The 19,147-nt window shown below is 37.0% G+C and overlaps 1 protein-coding gene and 1 long non-coding RNA gene across 4 annotated transcripts in view; both read left to right on the forward strand.

Annotated features, from left to right (window-relative positions):
• Positions 1 to 12,089, forward strand: part of PGM2L1 (phosphoglucomutase 2 like 1) — a 48,636-nt gene extending 36,547 nt beyond the window's left edge. For 2 of the 3 annotated variants that reach the window (XM_032853093.1, XM_032853094.1), the window contains 9 exons: positions 114 to 307; positions 1,139 to 1,328; positions 1,645 to 1,742; positions 2,408 to 2,588; positions 5,058 to 5,151; positions 5,900 to 6,029; positions 6,260 to 6,449; positions 9,834 to 9,967; positions 11,741 to 12,089. In XM_032853093.1, the coding sequence (XP_032708984.1) occupies positions 114 to 307; positions 1,139 to 1,328; positions 1,645 to 1,742; positions 2,408 to 2,588; positions 5,058 to 5,151; positions 5,900 to 6,029; positions 6,260 to 6,449; positions 9,834 to 9,967; positions 11,741 to 11,843 (1,314 nt within the window). In that variant the 3' untranslated portion in view covers positions 11,844 to 12,089. Of the gene's footprint in view, positions 1 to 113; positions 308 to 1,138; positions 1,329 to 1,644; positions 1,743 to 2,407; positions 2,589 to 5,057; positions 5,152 to 5,899; positions 6,030 to 6,259; positions 6,450 to 9,168; positions 9,513 to 9,833; positions 9,968 to 11,740 lie in introns of those variants that run through there. The other variant, XM_032853095.1, reaches the window with a different exon arrangement.
• A 1,655-nt stretch (positions 12,090 to 13,744) lies between these two features.
• Positions 13,745 to 17,492, forward strand: LOC116865066. The gene is made up of 2 exons (XR_004382148.1): positions 13,745 to 14,993; positions 15,032 to 17,492. It is a non-coding gene; the product is annotated as an uncharacterized LOC116865066 (long non-coding RNA).
• Positions 17,493 to 19,147: the final 1,655 nt, after the last annotated feature.

The raw sequence follows: 19,147 nt of genomic DNA on the forward strand, positions 1-19,147 counted from the left end.
TTTCTACTTAATTAACTTGGAACACTTCTATGTAAAGCCAAATATCTCTACTGTAGCTAAAAATATCTGGCCAACATTTCAACTACTTATAGCTGTATTTACCTATCATCTAGGTTTATTGGGAAACTGGTGCTCAGATCACATCTCCTCATGATAAAGAAATTCTGAAATGTATAGAAGAATGTGTGGAACCTTGGAATGGTTCCTGGAATGATAATTTAGTGGATACCAGCCCACTGAAGAGAGATCCTCTGCAGGACATTTGCAGAAGATACATGGAAGATCTTAAAAAGATATGTTTTCACAGGTATCCAATGGAAATATAGGGATAACATTACCATATAAGAAGATTAACAAATAAAGAAAAGAAACAGGGATAAAGATGTGTTGGCTGTTCATTATATTAAAAAGATAGTGAAATCGTACCATTCACCATAGTTAAAAGGTGGAAATAACCCAAATATCCATCAACTGATGAATGGATAAATAAACTGTGCTATATCTATACAATGAAATATTATTCAGCTGTAAAAAGAAATACTGATACAAACAGCAACATGGATAAACTTTGCAAACATGCTCAGTGATAGAAGCCAATCACAAAAGACCACATATTATATGATTCCATTTATATAAAATGTCCAGATAAGGCAAATCAATAGAGACAGAAACAGGGTATATTAGTGATTGCCTATGGCTAGGAGGAATGGGAACGTTAGGGGATGGCAGCTCTGGGGTAGAGTTTCTTTTGGCAATAGTGAGAATTTCCTAAAATTGATTATGGTAATGGATGAATAATCTATGAATATAGTGAAATTGAATTGAATTGTACACTTTAAATGAATTGTATAGTATATTAATTACTAATTACTAATAATACTGTTAAAGTTATAGCTAAATATATGTATTCTCTATACGAGATTAGGAAATTTTCTCTAAAATTTGATTTTGCCTTATTTCCATATTTTCATAACTATTCCATAAATAGCTAATGCTATTGCTAGAAAGCTGCTGGCTTGCTGAGTATCTTTTCTTCATCCAAAAAAATAGATTTTAGCTTCTTCTCTATAGCTGATTTTAATTTTACCATAAGTACCAAGTTTAATGATATCAATTGAATAACTCTTTTCCTTTACAGGGAATTAAACTCAAAGACCACCTTGAAATTTGTACATACATCTTTCCATGGGGTTGGACATGACTATGTGCAGTTGGCTTTTCAGGTGTTTGGTTTCAAGCCTCCAATTCCAGTACCAGAACAAAAAGATCCTGATCCAGACTTTTCTACTGTTAAATGCCCAAATCCTGAAGAAGGAGAATCTGTGCTGGTATTTTTTTTCCTTTATTTAAATTATTATTAGTGTATTAAACTTCATCAAATAGAACTCATTGACAATTCAAAAATTACTTACAAAGGCAGAAACCACCTTCGATGACATAATTTAATTTCTATTGGAGCCATATATTCTGTTTTATTTGAAATCTCTGTGGTGGATATCCCTACTTCTAGGCTTATTTACTAAATTTAGTCAAACTGTATTCATTCTAAAATTTATGTCAACTAACATAGTGCCTACAAGTAGGAGTATTAACATTGAATTTAACATCTGGAATACAATCTGGTGATTTGGCTCATTATTTCAGGAACTTTCTTTGAGACTGGCAGAGAAAGAAAATGCCCGAATTGTGCTAGCTACAGATCCTGATGCAGACCGGCTGGCAGTGGCAGAACTTCAGGAGAAGTAAGTAAAGCCTGTTATTTAATTAAAAGCTTAAGCTTTGAAAAAGAGGTTTTGATTTTAAGTCTTACAGGCTCATTCAAAATAATAAAAAAATAAGAAAATAAATCTCCTGTTAAGTCCACTATCCAAAGATAACCCCTAGGTATATATTTTGACACTTCCTTAAGACATATTTGTTTTTATAAAATTATTATCATGCTACATATATTTTTATATCTTGTTTCCCATTTGTTATTGTACCATGAACACTTTTTTCAGTCCTTAAATATTGTTTAAAATATTATAAAATGACATGATATCCCAACAGATTGCTTTATCAATATAATCATTTTCTAATCTTGGTCCTTTGGATTGCAGTGTATTTTTGCCCTTATATGTTGTGACAAATGTCCTTATATAGATAGGACATCATATTATAACTTTTCTTTCATTAAGTACGGGAACAAAAGTTACAGTGTAATAATTTTTCAATAGACATTGTTGCCATTTCTACCCTAAATTCACCCCTGGTGAGCTAGAAATAATCCTAAACATTTTCTCAAAAATCTCATATAATAGCTTTTGGATTTTCATATATGAAGGATGGTAATTTATATGTCTAAGTGTCAAGAAATTTTAATGAGAAGTTATAAAAGTCTTGACTTGAATCTTCATTCTCTCTACAGTGGTCATTGGAAAGTTTTCACAGGGAATGAGTTGGCAGCTTTGTTTGGGTGGTGGATGTTTGACTGCTGGAAGAAAAATACATCAAGAAATGCTGATGTGAAGAATGTTTATATGTTAGCCACCACAGTCTCTTCCAAAATTTTGAAGGCAATTGCACTTAAAGAAGGATTTCATTTTGAAGTAAGAACAGAAAATATATGCGTGCTACTTTTCTAAATCAATTTCTATACATTAAAGCCACCTCCCCACCAAAAGTAATTTGTATTGATTTGATTTAAAATCCTCCCCTTTTTTCTAATTATGTTAACACTTGCTTAATCTTGTGACAGTTTAGACACCTTGAGCCAAGTCCATCCATCCAGTATGTGAATGTCTGGAACTGAGATAAGATATTCTTTAAAAATTGCATTAATGCTTATTATTCCATACAAAAAAAATCTGGTTTTCATAATAAGAAAATTTGGCACCTAGTGACCTCATCAGTAACATAAACTCCATTCCAAAAAATAATCCATTCCATCCCAAAAACTCCATTCCAAAAAATAATCATGACCATTATTTAGGCTCTTCAAGTTCAGTCTTAAGAAACTTAGTCTTCTAAATTGTAAGTTAAGACCTAATGATTCTATATCCAAAAAACAAGTAATAACTCTCTCTCAGCACAGACCATTAACTTTCGTGAGCCGTAGAGAGTTAAGCTAACAATTTCTATAGCTTCTGGGATTGATGCCAATTAAATTGCCTTTCCTCCGTCATCTTTGTCAAATATCAGTGCAGATGTCACCGCTGGGCATTTTTCTTGAGCCACAGCCAAGCTATAGGTCTTAACATTAATTGGCTGAATTAAAAAAAAAAAAACAACTATACCTGTTTTAATGAAATAGAACTTTCAATCTCAGGCTTAAAAAAAAACACAAATACCAGAGTGCCTGGGTGACTCAGTCCATTAAGCATCCAACTCTTGATCTCAGCTCAGGTCTTGATCTCACGGTCGTGAGTTCAAGCCCTGTGTTGGGCTCCACACCCAGCACAGAGCCTACTTTAAAAAAAAAACAATAGGGGGACGCCTGGGTGGCTCAGTTGGTTAAGCAGCTGCCTTCGGCTCAGGTCATGATCCCAGGGTCCTGGGATCGAGTCCCACATCGGGCTCCTTGCTTGGCGGGGAGCCTGCTTCTCCCTCTGCCTCTGCCTGCCATTCTGTCTGCCTGTGCTCGGCTCTCTCTCTCTCTCTGACAAATAAATAAATAAAATCTTTTTAAAAAAAAATAATGTTTAAAAAAAAAAAAAAACAATAGGGGTGCTTAGGTGGCTCAGTGGGTTAAGCTTCTGCCTTCGGCTCAGGTCATGATCTCAGGGTCCGGGAATCAAGCCCTGCATCAGGATCTCTGCTCAGTGGGGAGCCGGCTTCCTTCTCTCTCTGCCTGCTTCTCTGCCTACTTGTGCGCTCTCTCTCTCTCTCTCTGTGTCAAATAAATAAATAAAATCTTAAAAACAACAACAACAAATTGCTAAAGAGCAGAAATTGAAAAATTATTCAAGCCTAAGATTTTGAATTATGGTAATGTTAACATTTTCCTCATTAATATTTATGGCAAAAAAATGTATAATGAGCACAAAAGAGAACATGATCCTAAAGACCAGTATTATAAATTTGCTTCCTTGTGTTTTTTGTTGGTTCTGGGGATGGCAGTAAAGGTTTTAGCTTTATTTTTTTCCCACTGAGGAAGTAGAGAGGTAAATTGGGAATCGTTAAGTTACTAATGGTGAGTTCTAGAGTCAGTGTCTATCACATGCTGTTTCTGTTGACTCTACAATAGCTCATGTCTTTAAAGTGAATAGTAGCTCATCAGATGAAAAGTCCTCGGACCTAATTATAAAGAAGGGCTGGAGGGTATATGCTATGGTGAGTGCTATGAAGTGTGTTAACCTGGCAATTCACAGACCTGTACCCCTGGGGCTAAAAACACATTATATGTTTATAAAAAAACAGAAACAAAAACAAAAAAAGGAGGGCTTAGTAACTTTCTTGGTTTTATTTACTCCATGGTGTTATGGTAATGGACACTTGGTTTAAGCATACGCTGTGATAATGATGAAAGTGCATCATTAAAAACCCAAGGGGACTAAATCACAAGCTTCATAGGTTCTCTTATATTGTACTTATAATACAGACCCAAGGACAGTTTCTGAGGAGCAGTGTAGGTGAATCCTGGCTCCATCTCTTATGTACAGCATAGTCTTAGGCAAACTCACTGAGTCTCTGAGCCTGTGTTTCAGCAACAGAGTTTTTATGAGCATTAAAAGAGACAATGATATAAAGCGCCTGTTAATGATGCTTGATAAATAGTAGATAATCATAATATATGTATTTATGTTACTCTGTGACTGTCTGGATCCCCACTTACAGATGTTGGATTCTATTTGGTGTAAGTCAGCTATTTCTGTGCTCAATAAATAGTAGGTTATCAGTCGTGGCAATATGAATCTGAGCACTTCCTGGCTATGTGCTTAGTACGGTATAAATCTGTGTGGACCAAAAGCCATTAGAGAAGATCACTATGAAAGTGTTACATGAATTTAGTGAGAGGTCATTCTCTCTATATGTCTATGAGGAGTCACTTACTTAGAATGGCCTTCTCTTCATTTCAGGAAACATTACCAGGTTTTAAATGGATTGGAAGTAGGATAAAAGACCTCCTGGAAAATGGGAAAGAAGTTCTTTTTGCATTTGAGGAGTCAATTGGTATGTAGTAAATATTAAAATCTTTGAAATTTGAATGAGAGCATATTTTAAAGTGTAGTAATTCTATGGAGAGGAAATTTTGTCTTCTGGTTTTGTCTTTTGAGTTGTAAAAACCACAGAGAACTCAGAAATATATAGATGCACTTTTTGTTGGGGGGTCTTGGGGGGAAGACACTTAAAAGTCCCCTAAGTACCTTCAGTATCAGTAGGCTTCATCTGTTAGTAGGCTCTTAAATTCATTGGTTCTTCTGAAAAAATGTAAAACTATTGAAATTATTTTAGGCTTAAGTTTTCCCCTTTTTTTTTTATTTAAAGATTTTATTTTTTTATTTGACAGAGAGAGAGCACAAAGCAGGCAGAGAGGCAGGCAGAGAGAGAGGAGGAAGCAGGCTCCCTGCTGAGCAGAGAGCCCGATGCGGGGCTCAATCCCAGGACCCTGAGATCATGACCCGAGCCGAAGGCAGCGGCTTAACCCACTGAGCCACCCAGGTGCCCCAAGTTTTCCCCTTTTTAAAAAATGTGTTTTAAGGGGCCCCTGGGTGGCTCAGTTGGTTAAGTGTCTGCGTTTGTCTGCCTTTGGCTCCAGTCATGATCCCAGGGTCCTGGGTTCGAGCCCCACCTTTGTCCTGGCTCCCTGCTCAGTGGGGAGCCTGCTTCTCTCTCTCCCCCACTCCTCTTCCCTGCTCCTACGTGCTCTCTCTCTCTAATAAATAAAAATCTAAAAAAAAAAATGTGTTTTAATTCTTAGGTTTTCTGTGTGGCACTTCGGTTTTGGATAAAGATGGGGTGAGTGCAGCCGTAGTCGTTGCCGAGATGGCAGCTTACCTGGAAACCATGAATATAACATTGAAACAGCAGCTCATTAAGGTCTATGAAAAGTAAGTTCTGTTATTATGAATTTCTCATTTCAATTGCCAAACATCTCATTTTGGGGGCCCTCCTTTTAGCTTTCTAAATTTGGTTTTTGAAAACAACCAGTCCTTTCTAAAAAGTTCTAAAGCTGAAGTAAAGACTGCCACTTTCTACGTAATACTGTAATAGGCTTATCTTTATACTTTCCTGAAGAGTTATCTGAAATCTGACTTTAACACTTTAAATCTTTGTGCAGATATGGTTATCATATTTCAAAAACTTCATATTTCTTGTGTTATGATCCAAGTACCATCAAAAGTATATTTGAAAGGCTTCGCAATTTTGATTCTCCAAAAGAATATCCAAAATTCTGTGGGACGTTTGCTATATTGCACATACGGGATGTTACCACTGGCTATGACAGCAGCCAGCCTAATAAGAAATCAGTAAGTACCCCCCCCCTTTTTTTTAAGTTTAATGATTTGTAGTACTTTGTACTATAATAAAATAGTGGAAGTTCAAGCCTGTTAATGTCTTGAAACTAGGATTCATTGTTTTTCTTCAGAGCGGTTATAATCCCACTAACAGGCTCCCTGCCTGTGATCCTGTCCTCCTTTCTCCCCAAGTGTATGTATGCTCCTCCCTGGGAGGTGGGAAAGAGAATTAGACAAAAAGAGAAAGGGACGGAGAGAGGGAGAATGTGTGATGTTGAAGATAAAGTCTAAAAGCCTGTTGTTTCAAAGCTCACCATTACACCTTTCTATTTGCAACTTCCCTTTTCAACCTTAGTCCCTACACCTGCAGCCAAATAGAGCAACTTATAGTTTCTTATATGCATACATTTTTATGAAAAATTTCTGTATTTGGGAGCACCTGGGTGGCTCAGTTTGTTAGTTTTCTGCCTTTGGTTCAAGCTATGATCCCAGCGTACTGGGATCGAGACCAGAGTCAAGTCGGGGCTCCCTGCTCAGCAGAGAGTCTGCTTCCCCCTCCCCACCCCCCTACCCCTGCCCTCCTCTCTCTGGCTATCTCTCTCTCTCAAATAAATAAGTAAAATCTTTAAAGAAATGAAAATAAAAATCTCTCTGTTTTTGCTCAAGCTATTTCCCCAATCTGCCTCTCCTTCCTCTGCGGCAGGTCCCACCTTAGCCATTATTTAAGACTTCAGGCAGATATCACCTCCTCCACATACCCTCCAGGTCCCGTAATTAGATACCTTCCTCCTGAGGTTTCATTATCTATTGTGCCTTCCTCTTGTCATTTATCACTTTCTATTTTATTGTTATCATTGTGTTGTTCATGTCAGATCCATTTCTGACATACCTCCGTGCCTGTCAAAGCTCCTGCTTTTGTGGTAGGTGCTCAACAAATATTTAAACACCATAAATTGGGGCGCCTGGGTGGCTCCGTCCTTAAGCAGCTGCCTTCAGCTCAGGTCATGATCCCAGAGTCCTGGGATTGAGCCCCGCATCAGGCTCCCTACTCAGTGGGGAGCCTGCTTCTCCCTCAAACTTCCCCTACTTGTGTTCCTGCTCTTGCTTTCTCTCTCTCTGTCAAATAAATAAATAGGGACAACTGGGTGGCTCAGTTGGTTAAGTGTCTGCCTTCGGCTCAGGTCATGATCCCAGGGTCCTGGGATCGAGTCCTGCATCGGGCTCCTTGCTCAGCAGGGAGCCTGCTTCTCTCTCACTGCCTCTGCCTGCCTCTCTGCCTGCTTGTGTGTACTCTCTCTCTCTCTCTCTGGCAAATAAGTAAAATCTTAAAATAAATAAATAAATAAAATCTTCTAAAAAAATAAATAAATGCCATAAATTGTTAATCATATGTATTTGGTTATTGTTAGGATTATAAGACCAAATTTCCACTTATAATGTGCTGATGTTGTCTCAAATGCTACGGGCATAATATATTTTGGAATATCTGTCATTTCTTGCATAGAATATAGCTCATATTCCTTTTATGTCTATTCATCTAATCAGCAAATATTCATTCCCAGTTGTTGGTATCTATTTTTCTGTCTTTGTAAACTACTTGATGAGATGAACCAAATTTTTTGCTTCTTTTTATTGCACTAATGTTGTGCTTAGGAGTAGTTCTTGGTGTGATGCTTTTTTTCCTATTAACCCCCTTTAAGGTTTAGGATATTCCTTATTCAAAGTACTTTTCTATCTGCTCTCCACAGATGCTTACAACAATTTTGTAAGGCAGGTACTACAGACATTGTTAATTTACCCCAGCGGTCACATAGTGTCAAAGACCTCCTGAGTGTTTTCTTCACACTCCAGATTGCTCTCTGTGGCATTTATCAACAGGCATTTATCAAAGCCCTTGTAGGCACACTGAGAAGGAGCAATGACAAAGCCACTGTTTCTGCACTCAAGAGGCTAGTGGAGAAATGGAAGTAAGCAGGGATTACTTTACAAAATGAAACAGACCGGGGGTGTGTAAAGTGCCATGGAAGAGCATAGGAAGGACCCTTGCTCAGATCTGGGAGGCTTACAGAAGACCTTCTAGAGGACTTCTGTGAGCTGAGTATGAGTAAGAGTTATCCAGACATAGGAGGAACAGTGGGTATTCAGGCAAAGGAAGCACCAAGTGCTAGGTCTGGAAGTAGGAAGGCATGTTCTCCTCCAAAAAACCACCAAGAGTTCTCTACACTGTAGTGTGGAGTTCGAGGAGGAATGGCATATACGCTATGGGGGTTAGAGAGAGGCAAACTCCCAGGCAGGAAGTTCAGTTATTATGCTGTTTCAGGAATCAGGATGAGAGATGATGGGAGCCCGAATTAAATCTAGTAGCAGTAGTGGTGGAGAGAGTTGGACAAAGTTGAGTTAAAGACTAAAATAGACAAGACTTGCTAGTTGATGGTCTGTGAGTGAAAAAGAGGGGAGAAGGGTCTCTGTCTTAAGCAACTGGTGTATAATAGTACCTGTAACTGAGGGAGGGGTTTCAAAGAAAGGATCAGGCTCAGACCCCTGTTGAAAGGCACCACCTCTGTCCTAGTACAACCCCCACAATTCCCCCAAGATACCTTCACAGAAGGAGTACTAGTATGGATCCATGTGTTCAACATCAGTAAAGATTCATTTCCTTTTTTAACTTTTAGGTAAAAAATATAAACTTTTTTTGTACCCCAGTCAGTGGATTATTTTGCCTGCCCTCTAGGACACATGCAGTCTGCTTTGGAGACAATTGATAAACTGTCTATGAAAGTGCTTCGAAATTGTAAAGCCCTTTGCCAACGCAGAGGCAGTTTGGACTGTGATACATAGACCTGGCTCCAACTTCTTGCTCTGCCACTTTAGCTGATTAACTTGACCAGATCATTTACTCTTTTTGAGCCATGTCAGTAAATTGGCAGTAGTATTTACTCTGGAAGATTGTTGCTGAGGCCTGGAGATCATGTATGTAAGGTATATAACCCAACGCCATATTATTATAAAATGTTCAGTAAATGGCATATTTATGAATTATTGTGTATATCATCTTTTGTGTTTTATAATTTAAAAAACAAATTTTTAATTGTAAAAAATGCATAACAAAATCTACCACTGCAACTACTTTTGAACATGCAGTCCATTGGTGTTAATTCTGTCTACCTTGTTGTGCAGCAGATGTCCAGAACTTTTTCATCTTGCCGAACTGAAACTCCATACCCATTAAACAACTCCCCACTTCCCCCTTCCCCCACCTCCTGCCAATGACCTTGTACTCCTGTTTCTATGAATTTGACTCCTTTAGATACCTCACATAAGTAGAGTATATTTTACAACTCCTGTAAATGAAAAAGGTACCGAGTGTAACTAAGCCATTGTTCACCTTGTGCATAGGTACTGCCTGTGAGTAAAAACAGCCAAATGATTACATTCACTTTTCAAAATGGCTGTGTCGCTACTCTTCGGACAAGTGGGACAGAACCAAAGATAAAGTATTATGCGGAGATGTGTGCATCCCCTGAGCAGAGGTGAGAATTGACTTTTAAAATATATATACATATATATTTAGATTTGTATATTTATATATATATAGGCTCTATTGAGATTAAATTCACATACTGTACAGTTTACCCATTAAAAGCATACAGTTCAGTGGTTTTTAGTATATTCAGAGTTGTGCAAACATCACTACACATTTTTTTTTAACTACATTCCATGTTAGAACATTTTTATCCCCTCAGAAAGAAGCCCCATACCCATTAGCAGTCACTTGCCATCCCCCTCCATGTAGCCCTCGGCAACCACCGAGGTTGTTGATATCTGTCATTATCGACTTGCTTATTGTGGGCATTTCATATAAATGGAATCATACAATATATGGCCCTTTGTGACTGGCATCTTATACTTAGCATGATGTTTTCAAGGTTCATCTGTGTTGTAGCATGAATCAGCACTTAATTCTTTTTTTTTTAATTGTTTTCTTGGCCTAATAATATTCTGTTGTATAGATACTACACTTTTTTTTTTTAATCCTTTTATCAGGTGGTGGACGTTTGGGTTATTTCCACATTTTAGCCATTACAAGTAACAGTGCTATAAACATTTGTGCACAAATTTTTGTGTGGACATGTTTTCATTTCACTTGGGTCCATATGTAGGTGGAGAATTGCTGGATCACATGGTAGTTCTGTGTTTAACCTTCAGAGGAACTGCCAGACTATTTTCCAAAGCAGCTGGACCATTTGGAGATTGAATTTTAAGATTTTGGTAGATTTTTATTACTGGGAAGGTTCTGTGAGCTTTAACTGTTAGATGCTGAACCTAAAGAAATGATCAACAAATAATTTATTTTCAAACATTCATTTCATGTATCTAATATGATTTGACTTAATCTGCCCAATTTATTTCCTTTTAAGAGTCTGAATTGTCACTAAATTGACTTTAATAAACATATTCAAAGGCTATTTACACTTAAGCGTTGGTGGTATAGTGGTGAGCACAGCTGCCTTCCAAAGCCTATTTACACTTATTAAAATAGTACCTTCTATAATGTTGTCACTGATCAGTATATTTTGGGAAAGAGATGCTTTGGAATTGCCTTCAGATTCTAAGGTACATTATTTTGTATGTCTCTAAACCTTTGCATTTAAGAGATTTTTATTTTCTTTTGGGGACAAAAAAGGATGTCCTAAAGTCATTCAGAGAGTTTAAAGGAAACCAAATTAGGGTAATGCTCTATTTGGTTAAAAATAAAGGATGATTATTAAAGTAATAACAAATGACCATGAAGGCAGTTGAAAAGAGGCTTTCCTAGACATGTTTTGGTCAACAGCAGTGATGACTTTGAAGCACATACTTGTAAATGTGTATTTATTTCTTAAGCATCTCATTTTTTTAGTCCCACCCCCCTTCTGTATCTGAGTCATGCTGTATCATCCCATAATATCTACTGAGTATTCTTCAAAGTATCAGGAAGCCATTTTAGTATAATGCCTGGTATTGGTGTTCTGGACCATTAAATTGCCTGACCAAGGAGAAAAATCTAGATATACCGAAACTCATCCATGTATCATGTACCAAGGAACTCCCTTTAATGCCGTACAACTTAAGTTTGTGATCATGGTGTTTTCTTGCGTGTGATTCCCGCACCCCCCCCCCTTGGTCTTGTTTTGTTTTAACGGAGTGAACTTCTTTTTGGTTTACAAAGTGTTTAAGCATCCCCTTTTAAAATTATAACAATTTAAACAAAATTTAAAGTGGTAAAAATCAAGAATTTCAAAACTCCCCATCTTTCTCTTCAGTGACACTGCCTTCCTAGAAGAGGAATTGAGGAAACTCATTGAAGCTTTGATTGAGAATTTTCTTGAGCCTAGTAAAAATGGACTGATCTGGCGTTCTGTTTAGTGCACACCAGTACGCCATGACTTGGCACCGGCACATGGAACAGAACAACCAGGAATTCCATGCATTGAAGTCGTGTTAGCATTCTCTATCTCATCTGGTCAAGTATCTTTGCACTTCAATTTTCTTTCTTTCGGTGGGCTGATGAAACAAACTGTATAAGTTCGAAAGGAAATGATCTGGAGAGAAAGGATTCGAATTTTTTCATAATCTTGAACAAATGTCATTGCATTAAAAGTATTCTAGTAACACATTGTTCTTCCTTTAACAGAAAAAAAATACAAAAGTGAGTTTTCTTATTAAAGTGTGATTAAGCCTAGTTCCGTATTGTACTTGTGTATAGCACGGTTTTTTTAAAAGGTAGATAAATGTTATATAGTTGTTGAATTAGCTAAGGAAATTAATCTATAAAATTGACAAGAAAATGGCATTGCTCCCAGCATAGTGTGGGAAAGTATCATTATTACGTCATAGTTATGAACTTACAAAGTAGAGTATTTGAAATTGGGTATTTCTAGCTTAGAACAGATGTTACCATATGTGTTTCAGGTGCTCTTGGTGCAGTGTAAATTTATTGTATGTATTTAAAATTCTGACGTTTACTGAACATGAAACAATAGTGGCAATGCTCCTAGCGGCTTCGTTCTTGTCAGATTTCTTAGTGCCTTCTCAGGGTATGGTATGAATTAAAACAGTGTTCCTGCATTGACTATAATTTAGTCAGTTAATTTTCAGACAGTTATTTCAGACCAAACTATGTAGGTGCTTCCCCTCTATATCAAATCAATTTGCCCTCCTAAAAATCTTATGAATGTAAATAAAAATCTTAATAAAATCAGATTCAAAGTAACTGTGCTTAAGGATCTTCTTGTAAGAATTAAGTGTCGATAATCACAGCCTTCAGGTAGAGAAAAAAATCCGAACTGAGAAAGGAGCTCTGAATTTATTTACAAATCTAACTTTGGAATTAAATTTTTGTAAGTAGATTTATTCCTTTACCAGATGAAGTAATGCTAATTTTACTAAGAAATATAATATCCGGATTTTAGATGTTACCAAACACTAAAACTACATGTTTTAAAACTAAAGTCCAGTTTATTCTAACATCTTGCTGGCTACTATAGAATTTCTGATCTCAAGAGTATAACTTACCTTTTTCAATGTGGAAAAAAATTTTGCATATTTTTTTTCATGTAGGCTCCATGCCCAACATAGAGCCCAATGAGATCAAGACCCAAGCTGAGATCAAGAGTCGGAGGCTTAACCAACTGTGCCACTCAGGCGCCCCTCAATGTGAAAAAAAATTTTGGAAGGTCACTTTTGGTTGATTCTCTAGTCTTCTAAAAATGTCTTAGTAGAGAAGTACTATTTAATTTTCTTAAAGTGTATCCTGTCCTGTACAACTCAACAGAATACATAAACACATGTGATATAGCTAAGAGGTAACAGTAACAAGGCCTTGGGCGTAATCATACTAAACAAATTGCTAATGGGACATAACTGGTATTAGAGTATTTATTTCCTTAATGATAATAATAATAATGATAATAATAATATAACATTTAAACTGATTAGACTGTTTAGTAAGTAATGGTATGGTTTGTTGCAGCTCTATCAGCTAACATTTGTTTGAATCCATATAGTGCAAATATAATTTTCAAATTATTGTATTGCCACTATTGTTAATTTGTTCCTTCCTTTCCTATAGCTAGATCTCATATGACTGTAGTTAATAGACAGCTAAGTAAGTGTAGAGCACCATACTTCAGAATGACTTTGTTTTCAAAGGCTTTGTACTAAAGAAGAAATGTGCAGACTTTTTTGTTTTATTTGCTTTTAGGAATGTAGAATGTAATTTTGGAGATAGTTATATTCTACCAAGAACAATGCTATATATGTGAAAAGTATGTGTATTTGGCTTTAGTATCTGTTCCAGTGACTGAAGAATGAAAGGGAGCTAAAATGATATGCTAGCACATTCATAATCGCTAAAGCCATGTCATGACTGTCAGTCTATTATAAGGAGAACAGTTTTGAGTGCTTTAATATAATGCAACATTTAAGTCATCTTAATTAAGGTGAAAAGTTATTAAAGCCTAGATTCTTACCTCAAAAATTTAAAAATCCAAAGTTAAAATCAACAAAATACTACAAATGTTCTAAAGTGTATAGATTAAGGAAATTATTTGATTCTAGCCAAGCTCTCAAGTCTATCTTAGCATGATATTTAACATGAACTTGACACAGTGGTGTACAGTTGCCTAACAGGGTAAATTTAGTAACCCAAGCTGACCAGGAAAGACAGGAGTGCTGAACTGTAGGTCTCAGCCTTGGGCTCTACAGTGTTTAACTTTTTCTTTATGAACAATATCTTGAAAATGAATCCATTTTCATTCAGTGTGTAGATTAAAACTTTTTAATTAAGGCTTTTCTAGAGTTTTGGGGGAAAGGAGAGAACTAGTCTGGCAAGATCAAAGCATACATTGAAAATAATCAGTAGAAATAAACAAATAGATCAATAAGATGGCACAGGAAATGCTTCTTTTGAAGGGTAAACTGAGAGAGCTAAAAGTAGGGAATAAGCTGGCTGTGGGCAAGTTGTTTACCCATGTGTATTTGTTATAATGATGAATAGATAGTGAACCTTTTGTTTCCTTTATTAACAACCACTACAAAGAGGCCAAGTTTTTGGAGGTGAGAAAAAGTACCCCTCTTACTGATTCAATTCCTGCTAGGATGTTGTGTCTTAGGATCATATGGGAGCTGGAGAAGAGAAGACATAGCAGAAATAAAATAGAATACAACAGAGATTGTGAGAAAAAGTTCAAAGAATTCAGATCATTTAATTCTGGAGGGGAGAAGCTGTTAAGATAATTTAGTAAGTCTTAAGTTATTTCTTGAATCTTTTCTTAAAGGACGCAAAGTAAGAAGTAATATGGCAAACTGTTTTCTGTCTTCAGTGAGGACAGAATAAAAGAATAAGAACCTTTTCAAAAAAACTAAATAACAAATTTAAGATTAAGGGATATACTAAATGTCTTTTAAAGGTTCTGTCCGATACTTTTTTTTTTACCTCAGGTTGGAACAACGATGATGTCATAGAGAGTACTGAAAGTAACATTTGAGTTTCACTCCCTATCTAGAAGAATTTAGGTGCTCTCTTCGGCAGCACATATACTAGAAGAATTTAGCTCATGAGAGTTTTTGTATATGTTGAGTAGTAGTTGCATGAGCGCAGTCTTCATTCATTGCACAGAGACCAGCTTAGATATTATTTTTAATTTAACCTGGCGAATTAAGTGAGACTTGAACACCGTTTTGTTCATCTTGAAGAATGTATAGCATTATAGGATATTTGAGGGTTTTGTTTCAACTCTATTGTTATTTGGATGTAGTAATTTCAGCAGACAGAAAGATTCTAAGAGATTGGAAACTTTGGGGATATCCTTATATAGGAAATAGGGCTCCTGTTTCATAAGGAAGTCGCTTCTGGAATGGACACAACAGAGATATTAGCTGGAGTTTAATGGAGAAATTGTTCTATGAACTGCTGCTACTGGTATTTCTTTCCAGTGTTTTCCACTGATGTTTATGATGCTTGAAAAATCCAAATTTCGCTTGGATAAATTTATTTTATGCCTTTTTCTCTCTACCTCCCTCCTTCCCCAGGTGCCCTCCTACATTTTGTTACTGTGAAAAGCTATTGCTCTATTACCTCACTGATAAAAAAAACCTTAAATGTATTCATCCAGAATGCTTTAAGCTGATTCATAAACTATGTTTTTTTTTACTTGATTATTTTGTTACTATTGTGAGAATATTTAAAACATTGTAAGAAGTAATTTTAAATCTATTTCATAGCCTTTTTTGGTCTGTCTGGATACTACTATATGCTAATTTATTATGGCCTTTTATAATTCATTTGTTTTTCTGAGATTGCTCTAGAAAGTGATGAGGAAAGAGTCCGACCAATTGAAATGGATGGTCAATTGAGCTCACATTTTATTTCAGGTCTCCTTGTACTTGGGGCATCCAAAGCACAAAATTTTAGGAAATCTTTTTTCCCTTTTGTCCCCCAGAGCATCTTACCATAAGAAGTCCAAGTGGAAAGAAGAGAACCTTTCATTGCAGGACTTGACATGGCATGACTTTCTTTAGTTCCAGTTGAAAACCAAGTTAGTTTTTACCACTGGCTACTTTAAAATATTAACCATACTGTTATGTTCATTAAGCCGTCTTTTCTCTTTGTTAAAGACTATATACCTTAAAAAGCGGACATATAAGAATGAGTAAACTGACCAAGATAAGGGCACATGGCATGCTAAAGTCTGCTTCGCAAAGTTTGCCACCAGCATAACCCTAAAGCGGAGGAACATGACAACTATGTGGGGGAAGGGTCCCAAGCCCAAACTCCGAAGCAGTCTATTGCTCATGAAATTTCATGTTCTATCATAAAAATGGAAGCTGAATTTTGCATTCCCCATAATAAAACTGTTTCAATGTAAAAATGATTCCTCCAGTCCTCACGGAACCAGGTGCTGCTGGAAAGGAGATCCGTGTTGATCATAGGGCTGCTCAGTGGTCTTCCCCTCCCCACCTCAATTGCCACATCTGCCTGGAGGTACACACACCGACCTTAACGTGAGGAATAGAAACACAGAACATATCTAGCCGGTTCCCTGCATTTTAAAAGCTGAACTTTGAAAGCATTACTGCCAAATTAAACTGACCTGGAACAGTTACATTATCACTGAACCTCATTTTCAGAAGTGTTGGCCACTTTGTTTTCATTCATTCACTGGCATTCCTTGACTTAGAAGGAGCATCTGACTATCAGCTCCCTGAGAGCAGAGATCATGTGTTATTATTTTTCATAACCTCCCCCACCCCCATTATAGTACTGTTATAGAATGCTTAGTTAGTGACAGTAGGAATTAGGGGATTGTATCTTAAAGCAGCTAATAGTTTAAGAAGCAATCAAAAATGTTAATTTTCTGATTCAGTTTTTTAAACAAATCTCATTACTGAAATTTATAATAAATCATCTTCATTAAGCACGCATACCCTTAAATAATCAGCTTCTTTTGAGAGAGCAGAACATATTCCTGTTTGGAAAATTATATGTAATGCCTAGTATTTTACACTCATAACAAGGTGTTGGCCAAGTAGGCTAAGAACATACCTATGTAGACTTAGTATCACTGGGTATAGGTGACACTTTGAGCCGCCTACTGCTACCTTCCAAGTGAATCACAGCTAATTTGATATGATTTGATATATTTTTGTCCACTGTTATGATTCATCATACATCTCACAAGAGGCACTCAAGCAAGAGTCTGCATCTGTATATATGGTGAGGCCTTCTTGTTTTAGGCAAAAATAAACTTTGTATACATCACTGAATATGCCAGATGAAATATATGCCATTAAGAATGAATTATTTTTCTGACCGTGTAGCAGTAGATCAAAATTGTGCTCTTGTTTTACCTGTTCTTGTCAATATTTTCTCTTTTTTTTTCCGATGAAAACACCAGGGTGTATCATAAGTACTGCCTGTGAGAATTTGCACTTGAAGTATTTGTGTGTGGATTTCTTGTGGTTTTAGCCAAATGAAGTGTTATCAGTAATAAACAGGCCTCTTTATAGGCATGAGTTTCTGCGTAATTTTTATTATCTTAGTTACTGTGTGGTTCATAAAGTTTGCTATCCAAGTAGAACATGTTTTTGAAATATATACATGGTATACTTAGAATCTACTTTCAGCCTAAATGAATCTTCTAGCTTACTATTTGGTATATATGTATTGATTAGTTCATCGGAAGTCCCAGAAGAAGGGGCACCTGGGTGGCTCAGTTCGTTAAGTGTCTGCCTTTGGCTCAGGTCATGATCCCAGGGTTCTGGGATCAAGCTCTACATTGGGCTCCCTGCTTAGCAGAGAGTCTGCCCCTTTGTCTCCCTCTGCCCCTCCCTTTCCCTCACTGCCCCTCCCCCCCATGTGCACGCATGCACTCTTGCTCGCTTTCTCTCTCAAATAAAATTTAAAAAATAAAATAAAAAGAAAGAGCTAATATTAAAGTCCTTTCCATTTTATTTTTGCGTTTCACTCCTTCAGTTGACTTAATTTATCGACCTGTGTTAGCATCAGCTAACATAATAAAAAGTTAAATATATATATTATAATAAAATCTGTTATTCCCCATCTTTCCTCCCTGTCCTCCCTAAACTAACACTTCCTCATTTCTGTTAGTGATGTGACCATTGTCCTATCTTTATTTTCCTCTCTAGTTCTGGTTCTAATCATTAAATAGTCCAGTCTTGCGTGCAGTTTGCTTTAAATCAAGTCTTTGACCTTTATCCTTGTGCTTCATTATTTCTTTTTATAAATATTTATTGACTTGGAAATATGTTGGTACTGAGGGCACTCTAGAAGGCTAAAAAGTAGGAAAAAAGACACAGCAACCATGTTATTGCTGGAATAGTCTGTTCAGGATACTGTTCCCACTATCCCCACTGCCATCAGATCACCTTTATCTATTCCTTATATCTTTGGAGTCAAAGCACTAGAGAGAAGGCCTAGTTGGCTAGACTTTTGTTACATGGCTTCCTCCTAGCTGAAACCAGAAACTAATAAAGGAAGGATCTGAAAGCCTAGCTTCCTTCTGAATGGTAGTAGGAGGAAAGCCACTGCAATTACCCTTCAATCAAGACACAGTGGGAGAGTGGGGTGCCTGGGTGGCTCAGCTGATTAAGTGTCTGACTCTTGACTTCAGCTTAGGTCATGATCACAGCGTTGTGAGATGGAGCCTGGCATCGGGCTCTGCACTAGGCATGGAGCCTGTTTGAGATTCTCCCTCTCCCTCTACCCCTCCCCGCCTTAAAAATTAAAAAATAAATTAATTAATTTTAAAAAGACAGTGGGAGGGGCGCCTGAGTGGCTCAGTGGATTAAAGCCTCTGCTTTCGGCTCAGGTCATGATCCCAGGGTTCTGGGATCGAGCCCCACATCGGGCTCTCTGCTCAGCAGGGAGCCTTCTTCCCTTCCTCTCTCTGCCTGCCTCTCTGCCTACTTGTGATCTCTGTCAAATAAATAAATAAAATCTTAAAAAAAAAAAAAAAAAGACAGTGGGAGAGAGTTAATTGACCAATTGGAAATTATGGGGAAGGCAAAGGAAGAGGGAGGACATCTTAAGCACAGAACACAGCATGAGCCTCCCAAGAACTCTAAATAGTTTGGTATTGCTCTACTGAGTAGGGGTATGAGTGGAGAGGGTCCTGTGTGCTCTGCCTTGGAGTTTGTAGTTCAGTCAG

This window comes from Lontra canadensis, unplaced genomic scaffold, assembly GCF_010015895.1.
Source record: "Lontra canadensis isolate GAN:19392208 unplaced genomic scaffold, GSC_riverotter_1.0 scaffold7, whole genome shotgun sequence".
Taxonomy (NCBI): Eukaryota; Metazoa; Chordata; class Mammalia; order Carnivora; family Mustelidae; genus Lontra; species Lontra canadensis.